We start from the raw sequence: 16862 nt of genomic DNA on the forward strand, positions 1-16862 counted from the left end.
CAGCATCCTTTATCATATAATACTTTGCCAGTTCTGTACTGTATATCTCCCTCTCAATCTTTCAAATGATTAGGACCCGTCTTGATAGCCATGAAAAGGAAAGTCAGGAATCAGAATCTAAGACCAGGATGAAGTGCATTAGAGTAAGTTATACCACAGTTTCCAGGCAAGGTCCCAGCTCAAACCCAAATAGCTTTTTAACCTTGCCTATTCAGATGAGACCACTTCAGTGAGAGAAGAAAATCAGAAGCTACATGTAAGTGCTCCAGTCTCCAGGTGATGCTCCACATTGTGGCTTTGCAGATCACTATAGGCAGAGGAAAAATCCTGGTTTGACTTCTAGTAAGATTAGTAGTACTCTAACTTCCACTGATATCAGTAATACAAACAGTGCTTGTGCTATTTCCATAGAGTGAAGATTTCAAAACAGATTGTTAGAATCTAATTCTGACAAGTGATTGTTAGAATTATGGCACTGAAGGCTTTTCCAGGGGAAAGAGTATCCTGAACTCTTCCTTGGCTTTCCTTGGTTATGGCAGAGAAGGTCCTTGAGCACTATTGTCAATGTTTCTACATTGGACTGTAGAAAAAGAAAGTTGGGGGAAGGGAGAGTGTCACCCCAGCAACTTCTTCTTGGCTTCCTATTAACTTTGCTTGGGGGAAGCCAGCAAGGTAGGTAGCAAATAGTGATCATGTGATTGTAAGATGCTGCAGATGGTCTTAAGGTCAAGTTGATTGCCACCTAAATTTTGTTCACATGATTGTGCAGCTGTTACAACAGCAAGAACTTTCAGCACCATCATAGTTTTGAATGGTCATTGAACAAATTGTCACAACTGTTGTAGCAAGATGCATGCTAGCTCTGATATAACATCTTGATTATGAATTGGGGCATAAGAGTGCTTGTGTGCTTGTATCATCTAATTTATTCACAATCTGGTCAGCACCTCTTCACTCTCCTACCATCGGGTAGGAGATATAGAAGCATAGCTAGCCGCATCAACAAGCTGAATAACAGTTTCTACCCATGGGCTGTCAGACTCCTGAATGGAAAATAACTTCATGTCAACATAGTATGATAGACTTGTGGGGCTGGCACGTTGTGCAATAAGTTCACATGGTGCAATAAGATTGTGTGTTTGTTAGTAGGATTCATTGTGTTGGGGTAGTGTACGAAGGGAGGCTCAGCTAATCTCATTGTACACATGTACTCTGACAATAAAGGTTGAATTTATTGTTGTTGTTGTTGTTGTTGTTGTTGTTGTTGTTATTATTATTATTATTATTATTATTATTAAATACATTATAAATACATAAGTATATGAGAACCAGTTTGGTCTAGTGGTTAAAGACATCAGGCTAGAAAATGGAATGCCATGAGTTTTAAGTACTGCTTTAGCCTTGAAAGCATTTGATGATTTTGGGCCAGCCACTCTCTTGGCCCAATCCACTTCACAAGGTTGTTGTGAGAAAAAGGACAGTTTGTCCTCAACTTATAGTCATTTCTTTAGTGATTGTTCAAAGTTACAGTGGCACTGAAACAAGTGACTTATGACCAGTCCTTGCACGTACATCTGATGTAGCATCGCCACATGGTCATATGATCAAAAGCCAAGTGCTTGGCAATTGGCATGTTTTTATGGTGGTTGCAGTGTCCTGGGGTCATGTGATCACCATTTGCAACTTTCCCAGCCGACTTCTAACATGTGCAGTCAGTGGGAGAAGCCAGATTTGCTTAACAACTGTGTGATTCACTTAAATACAATGATTTAAATATCACCAATGGGGAAAAATAATATCTGATTTCATGATACCTCAAAGATGTGGAAACAAATTCTTATTGGTTGCACCTCACTTAACAACCACCTTCCATAGCAATGGAAATTCTGGCCCCAATTGTCAATGTAAGTTGAAGACTACCTGTAAATCAAAATTAGTTAAGTAAGAACTATAGCAGACTTAATTCCTTAATTCCATAATTCTGCTCGTTAAGAGAAATATTGTATACACCTCTATTATTTACTTACATACCTATTCACCCACCCACCTACCTGTTCATAATAGGATTCCCAGCAGTTTTCTGCAAGTTATGGATAATTTCAGTAAAAGCCTCTCATGTCATTTTATGTTCTAAAACAGGCAGAAGCTATTTTTGGCACCATTTTTGTCTTATTCCTCACTGCCATCATCTGTTCTTGCCTGCATAATAATTGGCCTGGATGGTTATAGCATCTAATAAAACTTTCCATGTCTTTGAGGCATTGTGAAATCAGACGTTATGTCATGGCATCATGGAGAAACTTGAATGATTTTGCTACAATTGGATTCTACAGCAGGGAGAACAATTGAGTTCAAGAATAAAATGGGAAAAATTAAAAAGGCAAATGAAGGATAGCAACATCATTTGAAACAAAATATTTGCAAAGAATATTAAAAATTACAGAAAAAATACTTTAATATGAAATGAAATACTCTTTTTAATAATGTCCTGAAATTTCTGAAGCTACTAAAGAAGTTGAACATGATACAAGCAAATCAAAGGTGAAAGTTATTTGGAATTATTTTTTGGTAGATTGTCTCTTGGAAACATGTAGGTCATTGTTTTTGGAAAGAATAACAGTAGGATCTGCAAGCCAATCTTATTTCCCCCATTTGTTTAGCAGTGAAATATTATCCTTTATTCTGATGGGCCTTTGGGGATATATAGCAATGAAAACAAGATGGTTCAGTTCCCAAAAGGACTGTTTCATTCTTCCTGCCACATTTCAGCATGGCTGCATAAATATGGACTAAAACAATGTGTGAACGGGGCAACTGATGGAAATACAGGTAGTCCTTGAGTTACAAATGGAATGGAGCCTGCCTATTCCATTCGTAACTCAAGGATTCATAGGAGTGAATCTCATACCTTGAAAGAGATCATTCCCTGCTTTCGCCCACGTATTCGCTAATCAAACGCATGATTTGTTAAATGCACATGAGGTATCTCAAGGTGGGGAAGGCCAAGGGGGAGGGCCTAGTGATGGAACAGGCCCCCAAGGGCTCCCTGACCCACTGAGATACCTCATGCTTCCCCCTTCCTTCCTGCTGCACCGGACTCACCTTGCAAAGATCCATCTCCTTTCTGCCGCTGTTTCTTTGCCTTTGAGGGAGAGAAGAATTTGATGGAAGCACCTGGGTGCAAAAAGAGTTTGTAGTGCCTGTCTCCTGCTCCCCCCCAACTCCTTTCTGCCATCATTGGAACACTTTTCACCGGGACAGAGAACTGATGGAGACTGGAAACTTGGTCTGCTTGCAAATGGGGCGCTTAGGAATGGGCCAAATTGCTCTGTTTCCAAGCACCCATTTGCAAGCAGACCAAGTTTCCAGTCTCTGTCAGTTCTCCATCTGGGTGAAAAGTGTTCCGCGGGTGGTGGAAAGAAGTTGTGGGGGGAGGAGAAGCAGGAGACAGATACTGCAAACAATTTTCACGCCAAGAATGAAAGTTTCTGGGGTCTGTAATCTCATGAGAGTTCAGGCACCCATTCTCTGGCCAATACTAAGCAATGAAACAACTCTTGGGGCTATATTTTAATTGATATGTTTTATAGAGCTGTCTGCTTTCAAAATGATTCAGAGGAAATCCTTTGAACTTCATACAACCACAGCTCTTCATTAAGGAAGCACTGTCCTTTTTCATGCTTTCACATGAGCCTGGAAAAATGAAGCAATTTGAAGTCAATTCAATGACTTTTGAAGGAATAAAGAACAAACAAAATGAGTATCTGCTTAATGGAGATGGAGTAGCGTTGAAGCCACTGATTGTGTAGGTGAATTGAAATTGGTCCAAGAAACATTTGTTCAGTTTAGTTCAGTGATTGGAGCTATTGTGAATGGCTGTTTGAAATAGCAGGTACTGTGATGGTTCTACATATATTTTTTCTTCTGTATGCTCTTTAATAAAAAGCAAAAAAAAAGTTAAAATGGAAAGATTGAAAAATAGTAACTGTGAAAAATAGAATGTACTATTTCTGCACTACAGGAGGGTTCAGAGTAAAATAAATTGGTGATTTAAAAAAAAGGAGACCTTACTCTGTGTTATCTATTTCTTCCTTTTTAAATGAATGCTGAATGAAAGAGTTCAGTTAAAAAATGGCTTAAGGCAAAAGTCAACAACAGATCTATAATTTTTTTTAAATGAAGACAGCAGGTTAGTAATTCTCACCAGATTCTCATAAAATATTGTTATTTCCAAACTTCATGAGATCTTGCATAAGAACATCTTCTACAATATCATAATCAAATTTATTTTTTATTATTAATCAAATTATTATAGTCATTAGATTTTACCAACTTAGATAAAATCCTAGATTTCAGCAGCCCCAGAAATTTTGAGTGACTACAATGATGAGTCCTAGCTTAAAGTATCTGGAGCAGGAACTCTTAAACCCATTGTAAAGCGTTGCCCATATAACAGAAGAGCAGCGTATGTTGGCATAAGAACTCAAAGGCAGTCATGACCTATAAAAGTGTCTAGGTAGGCTTTTTAAGTAAGCATGATTTCTTTTGAGGGAAGAATACTGAAAATGCCAGATATTTATAGCTTCTTTATATTGTATTTAATTACAAACATACAGAAATATGGTAGGAAGTACAAGGCAGTGCCTACCTCATAGCAAAAGTAGCTCTTAGCAATACAGAATACAGAATAACAAGTTGGAAGGAACCTTGGAGGTGTTCTAGCAAAACACCCTATACCATGTCAGACAAATGGCTGTCAAGTCTCTTCTTAAAAACGTGCAGTGTTGGTGCATTTACAACTTCTGAAGGCAAGTTGTTCCCCTGATTAATTGTTCTAACTGTCAGGAAATTTCTCCTTAGTTCTAGGTTGCTTCTCACATTCATTAGTTTCCATCCATTGCTTCTTGTCCTGCCTTCAGGTGCTTTAAAGATAGGTTGACTCCCTTTTCTTTGTGTCAGCCTCTTAAATATTGGAACACTGCTATGTCACCCTTAGTCCTTCTTTTCATTAAACTAAAGATATCCAATTCCAGCAACTGTTCCTTATATGTCTTAGCCTCCAGTCCCCTAATCATCTTTGTTGCTCCTCTCTGTACTCTTTCCAGTTTTTGTCACCATATTATAAAAAAGATGTTGAGACTCTTTCCATAGTCTCAACATCTTTTTTATAATATGGTAACAAAAACTGGATGCAGTATTCCAAGTGTAATCTTACCAAGGCATTATAAAGTGGTGTTAACACTTCACATGATCTTGATTCTATCCCTCTGTTAATGCAGCCTAAAATCTGGTTCGTATTCCTGTCACATTGATGGACAGTCCCCAACCATCCAGACACAATGCATTGGTTGTTAATTTTGGTATTCTCCTCCTGAGAGTATGGAGAGGAAGCAACCTTTTCACTCTGAGCTCTTCCTAAATGACTTTTGTGTTTCAGCTTCACACAATCTTCTGCTCTTGCACAAATTTTACAAGGATGGATGAAAAAAGAGAAATTTTTGAGATATGTCCAAGAGCAACTATCTCTTTTTATTAAGCTTTTGAAGAAAGATGGCTAACCATATCAATATCCAATCTTTATGTGCTTGTTTGGTGAGAGATAATGGAGATGGCAGGGAAGGAAGGATGTGATAGTTTCCAGAGTACCCGCTGAACTCTTTTCAAGAACTTTCCATTCAGACACCTGCCAGTTTTCTCCTTTTACCTTTTTTGAAATTTGGTTTGTTTTGTTTTCTCATTCCAAAGCATGAGCAGGCCATAGTGTTCACTTTATCTAGGTTTTCCATTATCTGTGGTCACTGCAATGCCAGGAATCCAGCACTAGACTTCGCATGTACTTCACCACAGTAAATTCAACTAATTTATTTCTTCAATTTAGCTGACTTCCTCAGGCCTGCAAGCAAAATAAGCATGATTAAAATAATAAAGAAATAATAGCATCAGTACCAATCTATTGGTATTGTCAAAAGAACACTTATTTCCTGATATTTTGACAGTACACAGTATATAGTATATATATATATCCAGTAGCTAAGATTGTATCTTTTTCCTTTGCGTCTCTGCGCATTTCATTGATATATTGGCATTCAGGGTAAGCTGTGAGAAGTAGCCTAAGATGAATTAGGTGCCTTGTGATAAATCAGTCCCAGGACTGAAGTTAGAATTAAAAGATACATCATTAGGCAAGTCAAGGACTAGGCCAAAATGACAATTCAAGTGCAGGCCACAAACAGATTCAGAAATATAGCAAAGATCTAAATGTTTTTGTTGTTCAAAAGCAAAACATTTAGGTTAGACGTTAGACTGAAAGCTATTTAATATTCCTCCCTCCCTAGGAAATCTCAGGGTGGCCTGAAATGCTGGAGTTGGTGAGTAATGTATTTCACTAAAAAGTTGTTCTTGCAATTCAGTGGTTCACTATGTACATCAGCTGACAACATTCCTGACAACTGGATTATATGCTCATTCTTCTCTTCATAACATGGATAAAATGCTTCCCTATTGACAGCAAATGATTCACCTATTCAGCTGATTGGGATCCAGATGAGCATTGCAATGTGGCTATAGATATATATTTAGACACACATTTGCCTTCATATTGGCTTCACAGTTGTACCATTTTCTCCATGGAAACTTCCCCTTGCTTGACTGGTGCAACTGTGTCCTATTGATATTGAATTAACTGTTCCTTGAAAAAGAGTAAGTTTCAAAGATTGAATTATAGGTTTTGGCTCCTTCACTGAAAGCCAGAGCAAATACTAATGTTGTATGATGATGTAATATCTGGCTTTATATTCTCTCTTTAAGCAGATTATAAATGGCAAGGTGCATACATTCTTTTTGCAAGCATCAGATTGCCAGCAGGCAATTTATGCGATCTGTTAAGATTGCAAACCAGTTTTAGTTACTTCCAGTCCTGACAACATATCCATTATTTTTGCTTCAGTGGAGAAGACTGCTCTAGATTTGTAAATAAATGAACACTTCAGTTTATGCTCTCTGCTGAAATGAAATTTAAAAATTGTTTACTTTTGCAGTCTACCACAGTATGTGCAGGCTTTTGTGAGTTTCAAACCATGTATCTACTCTGGTGCAATTCTATATTTTTTTACTTAGTTAAAACATGTATATAGCCACTCATCTTGAATGAAAACCTGGATGGTTCACAAACTTTTGTTATAGGTGATCGATTTCTTACATACATACATAGTGAATACATAGTGAATACATAGTGAATACATACATAGTGGATGCTGATCTTAATATTGTGTAACTATGTAGTCACTAAAATTGGAATTAGCTTTTCCAGTGAGGCCCAATTAATAATGTGATGTTTTATGGATTTGCATCATGCTTGTAAACAAACCTATAAATTTATAATCTTTCTGTATTTCTAATTAACTTGCTGGCAAAAGCAGCTCAAAGACATTTAGCTGCCTGAATTGAAGACCAAGATGTACCTCCCCATTCTATGTACAAAACATAATTGAACTGGCAGTTGAATCTTACTTTAATACTTCTTATGAAACAGTTATCTTGATTGGATTTGACAGTGGTAGATAGGTTTGGAACAAAAGACCGCAAATGCAGCCTATATAGTTTTTTTCCCCCAGCATGCATAATTCTTTTTTTTTCTGTTCCAGTCAGCCTTTGGCACCTGAGATGGTCCTCACTCTTATGAATAATAATTTTAAATTCACCAACATGCTATTTCATATCACCCATGGCTGCTGGGCTAGTGTTTTTGTAGGATATAGGCAGGGCTTTTTTTCTCATAGAACACTCAGAACGGAGTTCTGGCACCTTTTTTGGATGGAACCTTGTAGAGTAGGCAAGGCGGGTTGTATGATATGTGTGAGTTCCGACACCTTTTTCTTTTACAAAAAAAGCACTGGATATAGGATACATTATGTCTTTTGTCTTCCTGGAATATATTCAGCGTAATTGCTTGATGCTTGAACTCCACAGAGCAAAAGCTCTGGCAAAGCAATGTCTTCTATGTACTTTTAGTCCTACAGATCCAAACACTTAAAAAAAAATCCCAGGGGACCTCACTCTTCAGAGTACTTTGAAATAATTCAACATGAAACATAAAGAAAAGCAGATGTGCATGTAAAAGGGTCAGAACGTTTAGACTAAAGAACATAAAAATATCAGAGTTCTTCCCTGTTCCTTTGAGCCATACCCAACAAAACTGTACTAAATTAAAACTGCAACACTGAAAGTTTATCCAGAGAACTCTTTTTAACTGCAGGCTCTTTGCCAGTTCCTGTGGTTGTAATTTTTCCCACCAGGCATGGGAAGTCATGTGAATGTACCATGTTCCTTGTCTGCTTCCCTTTTTAGTTCTGTGAGATAGCATATCTTTATATTAAACTATGAATTCGTTGACAATGGATGTGGTAGTACCTTAATTTAGCTGGTTTTGTGAAGGGACTGAATGGGAACATTACGCTATCAGTGATTGGCAATTTTGATAATTGTCTGCCACATCATCACCATGTCTTAAATACTAGCTGTCAGTGGGCAGTAGTGGAAGAAAATTATCAGCTGTCCATGCTTATGAACTTACTAAATGTATCAGGTTGATCACTGTGGGCCACAGAATTCTAGAGGCCACCACCCTATTTATTTGTGTGCATGCAGGCTTCCTGTCCAATGGAAAAGAATCAAACCCAATAAAATAAAAGGATAGCATGCCTGTTGTCCTTTGGCCAGTCATCATTAGAAATTGTAAATAGAGGATGCTTTTCCTGAATACTGTACATTTAAAATTGAATCCTGAATTTAAGTTCTGGGACAAGAAAGTTAACCATATATACTCATGCAAAATTGCTACTGAATTACAGGACTTCACTGAAAAATGCTGGGGCTTGCTTTATATCAGTAATGCCTCTGTTTCACCAACATACTCATGCTAAACACATGCAGATTAATATTTATTTCTTTTCTTCCTTCTGATAGTTAACTCCTGCAAAAGCTTTCCACGAGGCCCATTCAAACAGAATAAAACTTACTGGAGTTTAGTTTATCTAGCAGAGTATTTTGCATACTCCTTCCCCCACTTTAAAGAATATAATTTTCATTCCAATATCTTAGTATTTAAAATAGATTTCACACCAAAGTGGGTTTTTTTTCTTTTACGTCTTCCTTGGGCTTTAAAATAGGGTCAGAGGTTGAGAAGCTTGTACTGTAGTTGAAATTCAAACATAAATTTAGATCATACTTTATAAGCTTTTATTTTTGTAACAGTGTTCAAGAGAGATAGCCCAGAATAGTGTATTTTTTATTGCTGAAGAATAAGAATAGGCATATCAGTTTTATACCAATATCTTGGTATTCCAGGGAAATAGATTTTTACAAGTCCACGTACATGCAAACATAATATGCTAAAAATTCAATTACTGTATTACACCCAGGCGTCTGTCTCTGAAAAAAAATCAAATGCATAAATGCCATCTCTTAAATTAAAGATAGTATGATCTATATCCATTAAGTGATTCTGTGCCTTCATTTTAAAATAATCAATTTCCTAAAGAATAAAAAGATAGAGCTCATCTAATATCAGGGGACAAGCTCTTCCATAGTGAGGGACTACCATTAAGGAAGTCATCTCCTGGCACTTGATTTCCCAAAGAATAGGTATCCCCAACATCACCTCCTGATTAGCCTGTGAAAAAGGGACAGATTCTACCTGGAGTAAAGAAGTAACATGTTTTTAAGGACATTAACAAACAAAGTTTCAGGAAAAGTAACAGGATGATGATAAGTCTAGCTCAGTATGTTTAGCCTAAACAAGTAAAAATTCAAGAGAATTGTGAAAGAAAATTTCAAATATCTGAAGACTGTCAAAAAAAAGAAGAGGCAAGAAAGGAGAAATAGAAGCCAACAAATGAATATAGCAAGAAAAACACAGGGGCTTTTTAAAAAGAAACAAGTAGTCATTTGTCACTGTGGCTATAGCTTTCTCATGCATTGCATAACCTATGAAGAGCTGTCCATTGTTTTAGCTGATAATTAGAGCAGGGCTTTTCAACCAGTGGTACGCAGACCACCAGTGGCAGGTGGTACGCAACCCACCTAGATAAGTGTAGTGGGGAGGGGAATGAGCTGAAGTGACATAAGCCTGAGGGAGAGGCAGCCGGAGCTGCAGGACTGTTGGGGCTCAGCAGAAGCCCCAGGATTGCTGCAGGGCTCCAGCTGATTGGTGCTTCTGGAAGCAGTAGCTGGAGGTGAAGTGGGGGAGAGGAGAGGATATAAAAGGAGGTGGTTTTGGCGGGTAAGGGGAAAAAAGGCGGCAGGAAAAGAGAAGGGTTATGGAGAAGAAGCTGTGGAAGGAGAGCTCAGCAGGCAGAGAGGAAAGAGACAGGGAAGAAGTTGTTGCTGGAAGAAAAGGTCCCCTGGTTTGTTTTCTTCAGCCAGGAGAATGCAATCAGCGCTGATGAAATAAAAAGCTGGGAGACGAGCATGTCGGAACGGAGGTTGGTTTATTTCAAAAGCCAGTGGCAGCTTGAATGGATTACCATAAAGATTTTTATACAGTTTTTACAGCGTTTTGTAATTCAGAGGCTCGATTTGTGTGCTTTTGTTATTGGAATATTTTAGTCCGTTTCACAAAGGCCAGCAAGTTTTCTTTGAAGCTAAACATGCTTAATTTAAGGTTATCTCTTTTTGCAATTGCCGGAGCCTGAACATCGTTAAAAAAAAGCCTCAGGCGTTAATCAGTTTATTCAATTTGAAGAAAAAAGAACCCGGAGTTAGTGTGTTTTTTTAATTCTGGGAGGCTTTTGTGAGTCTTTCTTGCTTTGTGCTTATTCCTGTGTCTTTAGGGGTACAGTGAAGGGACTAGGGGATGTGTGCATTCTTACTACACTGTGGAAGGAGGGAGGCAGGGAAGAAGAAGAGAGAGGAGAGGGAGAGAGGGCCCACCAGCCAGCTACCCACCAAGGTAGTGGCGCATATTAATAAATACAGATAAATTTGTCATACATTTTTCAGTGCAAAGGGAAAGTGATTCATCAAAGGAACTGCCACCTAAGAAATTAAAACTGGTATTTTTTCTTTTTCTTATTTTACAGTTTGTAACATTTTATTACAGAATAAAATACAAAAATACAAAAGCAAATAGCAGGACACTATGGGGAGGAAAAGGGGGGAAAGTGAGGGGGAGAAGGAAAAAAGAAAAGGCATTGACTTCTGACTTCCTCTGTTGCAGTAGAAGGAAGCATTAACACCGAACTTCAACTTTTTACTTTTCCATAACATTATAAACTAGCCATTTCTATAACAACAAATGAATCTAATCAGTAAAATCCAAGTCCCCCCCTTTTTTTTTTTAGTCATCAAGTTTTTGACAACTTGCTAAGCACTAAAGGTAAAGGTAAAGGTTCCCCCGCACATGCGTGCTAGTCGTTTCCAACTCTAGAGGCCAGTGCTCATCTCCGTTTCAAAGCCGAAGAGCCAGCGCTTGTCCGAGGACGTCTCCGTGGTCATGTGGCCGGCATGACTAGACGCCAAAAGCACACGGAACACTGTTACCTTCCCACCATAGTGGTCCCTATTTTTCTACTTGCAGTTCTGCTTTCGAACTGCTAGGTTGGCAGAAGCTGGGACGAGTAACAGGCGCTCACTCTGTTACGCGGCACTCGGGATTCGACCCGCCAAACTGCCGACCTTCTGATCGACAAGGTCAGTGTCCTAACCCACTGCTAAGCACTGGTGGTACTCAAATATTGTCATGTCCTAAAAGTGGTACATTCTGTGAAAAGATTGAACCTTTCTACTCCTTAATTCAGTTAATTACATAGTCATATTCTATGCTTGTCAACTGGTCTTCCTGGATGTTAATGTTCTGGTATGCTAGAGTGTGTGACACAATACTCAGTACATTTCTGTAAGCACGGGCTTGTAAAGCTATGCATTTTATTTCCCCTTTTTAAAATAATCACATCAGGAGTCCTTGAATGTGTTGGTTACATATTACAAATCTTGAAAAAAAAGAAATCATTTTCTATCATAGAACATGAATTGCACTGCAGAAAATAAAGTGGAGCAAGCAAACAAACCCATTTATAATCCATTTACCAAGAACATAGCTCAGTTTATCCATGGGAATCTGAGTAACTTTTATACAAAGCTTGTAATATGCATAACTCCTTCATGTGGCATGAGGTTTTAAATACGCTTTCTCTTTTTCTATTCTACTCAATGCTTTAAAAGTACTTTCAGTTTTTCTTATTTTTCACTAGCATCGCAGGATACCACAGTGCTGGATTCCTGAATATGAACTCCTTGTTCTTTTTCTGTCAGATGTTTTCAGTTCCAAAGTTCAACTCTTGGTCTGTTCTCTGTCTCAGACTGAATAAAAACTAAATTAAATTCCAGAATTATGAAATAATTGACTGTAGGGCATAATCTTACTGAAGTTCTCAAAAAATGTTATAGATCTACGTATATTGAACCTATAGTGGGTGGATATATTGCGAATCAAAGGATGTATATTTTCTGTTCTTTCCTTTTACATGGCTATTTAATTCTTCTCTCCCTTCAATAGCTACTTAAATTTTACAAGGGCTTGGAAGTTCAGGCAGAATCAAGCACAGACATGACGCTTAGAGGAGAGGCACTTGAAATAAAACAGTTACCTAAATTTCTCATATGATTACAGGTTGGCTGTAATAATAATCTAATATAAGCAGTGAGGTATGTTGTTGTTGTTCTATGTTGTTGTTGTTGCTGTGACTCAGAAATCTTAATTCCAACTTTTGATCATCTAGCCCTGCCTTTCTCATGATGTGCTCTGCAAATAAGTTAAACAGGCAGGGCGATAGTATACAGCCTTGCTGGACTCCTTTCCCAATTTTGAACCAATCAATGGTTCCGTGTCCAGTTCTCACTGTTGCTTCTTGACCTGCATATAGGTTTCTCAAGAGACAAATAAGATGGTCTGGTACTCCCATCTCTTTAAGAACTTGCCACAGTTTGTTGTGATCCACACAATCAAAGGCTTTAGCATAGTCAATGAAGCAGAAGTAGATGTTTTTCTTTCTCCATGATCAAGCGTATGTTGGCAATTTGATCTCTAGTTCCTCTGCCTCATCAAAATCCTGCCTGTACTTCTGGTAGTTCTTGATCCACATACTGCTGGAGTCTAGCTTGTAGGATTTTAAGCATAACTTTACTAGCATGTGAAATGAGTGCAATGGTGTGATAGTTTGAGCATTATTTGGCACTGCCTTTCTTTGGAATTGGAATGTAAATTGATCTTTTCCAATCCTGTGGCCACTGTTGAGTTTTCCAAATTTGCTGGCAAATGGAGTGTAGCACTTTTACTGCATCGTCTTTTAAGATTTTGAATAGCTCAGCTGGAATACTGTCACCTCCACTAGCTTTGTTGTTGCTCAGTTTTCCTAAGGCCCACTTCACTTCACATTCTAGGATGTCTGGCTCAAGGTCAGTGACCACCTCATCGTAGTTATCAGGGATGTTAAGCACATTCTTGTATAGTTCTTCTGTGTAATTTTGCCACCTCTTCTTCTGCCTCTGTTAGGTCCCTGCCATTTTGGTCCTTTATCATGCCCATTTTTGCATGAAACGTTCCCTTCATCTCTCCAATTTTCTTGAAAAGATCTCTGGTCCTCCCTATTCTATTATTTTCTTCTATTTCTTTGCACTGTTCATTTAAGAAGGCATTCTTATCTCTTCTAGCTATTCTCTGGAATTCTGCATTCAACTGGGCGTATCTTTCTTTTTCTCCCTTGCCTTTCGCTTCCCTCCTTTCCTCAGCTATTTGCAAAGCTTCCTCAGACAGCCATTTTGCTTTCTTGCATTTCTTTTTCTTTGGGATGGTTTTAGTTGCTACCTCTTGTACAATGTTGCGAACCTCTGTTCATAGTTCTTCAGGTACTCTGTCTATCAGATCAAATTCATTAAATCTATTTGTCACCTCTACTATATATTCAACAGGGGTATGATTTAATTCATACCTGAGTGGCCTAGTGCTTTTCTGCTATGACCATCGTATTCTCTTGACAAAATTCTATCAGCCTGTGCCCTGCTTCATTTTGTACTCCAAGGCCAAACTTGCCTGTTATTCCGGTTATCTTTTGGCTTCCTACTTTAGCATTCCAGTCCCCCATGATGATAAGGACATAATTTTTTGGTGTTCTATAAGGTGCTGTAGGGCTTCATAGAACCGGTCAATTTCATCCTCTTCAGCACCGGTGGTTGGGGCATAGACCTGGACTACTGTGATATTGAATGGTTTGCCTTGAATTCAAACTGAGATCATTTTGTCATTTTGGGGATTGTATCCCAGTATTCCTTTTCCTACTCTTTTATTGACTATGAAGGGTACTCCATTTCTTCTGAGGGATTCTTGCCCGCAGTAGTATACCTGATGGTCATCTGAATTAAATTCACCCATTCCTGTCCATTTTAGTTTGCTGTTTCCTAAGATGTCAATGTTCAGTCTTATCATCTCTTGTTTGACCACATCCAGCTTGCCTTGATTCATGGATCTTACATTCTAGGTTCCTATGGAGAAAAAATCTTTACAGCATCGGACTTTCCTTTCACCACCAGATACATCCACAGCTGAGCATCCTTTCGGCTTTGGCCCAGTTGCTTCATTCTTTCTGGTGCTACTAGTACTAGCCCTCTGCTCTTCCCCAGTAGCATATTGGACACCTTCCAACCTGAGGGGCTCATCTTCCAGCATCATATCATTTTGCCTTTTGGTACTGTCCATAGGGTTTTCATGGCAAAGATACTGGAGTGGGTTGCCATTTCCTTCTCCAGTGGATCACATTTTGTCAGAACTCTCTGCTATGACCTGTCCATCTTGGGTGGCCCTGCATGACATAGCTCATAGCTTCATTGAATTACGCAAGCTCCTTCGCCACGACAAGGCAATAATCCATGAAGGGGTATTCATTCATTTCATTTCATTTATTAAATTTGTATACCGCCCTTCTCCCGAAGGACTCAGGGCGGTGAACAGGGCACATATAAATAGAAAATACAAAAATTAAAAGAGAATTAAATAATCGCCCAGAGAAAACAGTAGCAATATAAAAACCCATTAAAAACCCTGACATCCCCCATCAGGCCAGGCCAGCTTGTTCAAATAAATGGGTCTTCAGACCGCGCCGGAAGGAGCGAAGGTCTGGTGCCGTCCGGAGCTCAACCGGCAGCTGGTTCCATAAAGCCGGAGCGCCCACAGAGAAGGCCCTCCCCCTGGGGGCCACCAGCCGACATTCTCTGAATGGAGGCACCCTGAGGAGGCCCTCTCTGTGGGAATGCACAGAGATAAAGTACCGCTTTATAAAGCCTTAGTAAGTCCACCCCTGGAATACTGCATCCAGTTTTGGTCACCACATTACAAAAAAGATGTTAAGAGTTTGGGGGAAAAATGCAAAGAAGAACAAGTAAGATGATTAAGGGCCTGGAGACAAAAACATATGAAGAATGGTTGCAGGAGTTGTGTTTGTCTAGTCTAGAGAAAAGAAGGACTAGGGGGATATGATAGCAGTAGTTGAGAGATTGCCACAAAGAGGAGGGGGTCAGCTTATTTTCCAAAGCACCAGAGGGCAAGACAAGAAACAATGGATACAAACTAATCAAAGAGAAAAGCAACCTGGAATTAAGGAGAAACTTCCTAACAGTGAGGACAATTAACCAGTGGAATAGCTTGCCATCAGAAGTTATGGGTGCTTAATCACTGAAGGTTTTTAAGAAGAGACTGGACAGTCACTTGTCTGAAGTGGTATAGGGTCTCCTGATTGAGCAGGCAGTTGGACTAGAAGACCTTGAAGGCCTCTTCCAACTCTATTCTGATTGATTGACCTTTTCAATCTTTTGACAAACAAAATCAATGTGAAGCCAGATTCACATAACATCTGTGTTACTGACTTAACAACTTCAGTGATTACCTTAACAACCGTGGCAACAAATGTCATAAAATGAGGGAAAACTCACTTTACAACAAATTTTGAGATCGATTTTGATTGTAAGTAGAGGACTACCTATACTATACCTACATTGTACTTTAGCAGGTAAGCACAGATTCCTTTCAAACTGCTTCTTGAGGCTTCTCTAAAAATGGGCAAACAATTCTGGCAAGGCTTGAGAGCATTGAAATCTTGGGTAAAATCTAAGGCACAAATGTCAAACTCACTACGTCACAAGACGTTGCACAACATATCGGGATGGTTTTGCCATTGCCGGCAATGAGGTGGGCAGGGCTTCTGCATGACGCATCTGGCCTGCAGGCTGGCAGTTTGACACCCCTGATCTAAGGCAAGGTTTTTCAACCTTGGAACTTTAAGATGCATGGACTTCAACTCCTGGAATTCCCCAGTCTGAGAATTCTGGGAGTTGAAGTCCACACATCTTAAAATTGCCAGGGTTTAAAAACACTGATCTAAGGTATGGATGAATCTAGATAATTTGAAAAGGTAAACCCTTCTATTGATAGTTAAACCAACACTGTAGCAGGTTTACGATACAGCAGTTGTGTTTCCCATAAGGCAGTGGTCCCCAGTCTTTCTGGCTCATCCGGACAGGCAGCAACGGCAAGAGTGGGGGGAGGGGATGGTTTCACATGCGCAATCGTAGCTCCCACAAATGCACAAATGAAGATTTGCGTGCTCGCCCGCTGCTTGCCTAGCCTGGTTGCCAAAGAGCCACCGACCAGTACTGGTTCATAGCCTGGGTAACATGTTTTTAAATATTACTGACATTTTGATCAAGATATCACATGCTGAGCCTTCCAACTATTTCAGATCATAACAATAATTTGTTTTTGTTCCTGTTCTTTTGTTTCTTTGCTAACCCTAAAATAAAATCCATAGATTCATTAA

The 16862-nt window shown here is 39.0% G+C and overlaps 1 protein-coding gene across 3 annotated transcripts in view; it reads left to right on the forward strand.

Moving 5' to 3' along the window:
- The window catches only part of ACYP2 (acylphosphatase 2), a 74800-nt gene that overhangs the window by 56555 nt on the left and 1383 nt on the right, over positions 1-16862 (forward strand). For 2 of the 3 annotated variants that reach the window (XM_083363047.1, XM_083363045.1), the window contains exon 4: positions 6336-6368. The exons of the other annotated variant lie outside the window; for it this stretch is intronic. In XM_083363047.1, the coding sequence (XP_083219173.1) occupies positions 6336-6368 (33 nt within the window). The remainder of the gene's footprint in view (positions 1-6335; positions 6369-16862) is intronic. 3 annotated transcript variants of the gene reach the window in all.

This window comes from Vipera ursinii (assembly GCF_947247035.1).
Source record: "Vipera ursinii genome assembly, chromosome: 1".
NCBI classification, from domain to species: domain Eukaryota; kingdom Metazoa; phylum Chordata; class Lepidosauria; order Squamata; family Viperidae; genus Vipera; species Vipera ursinii.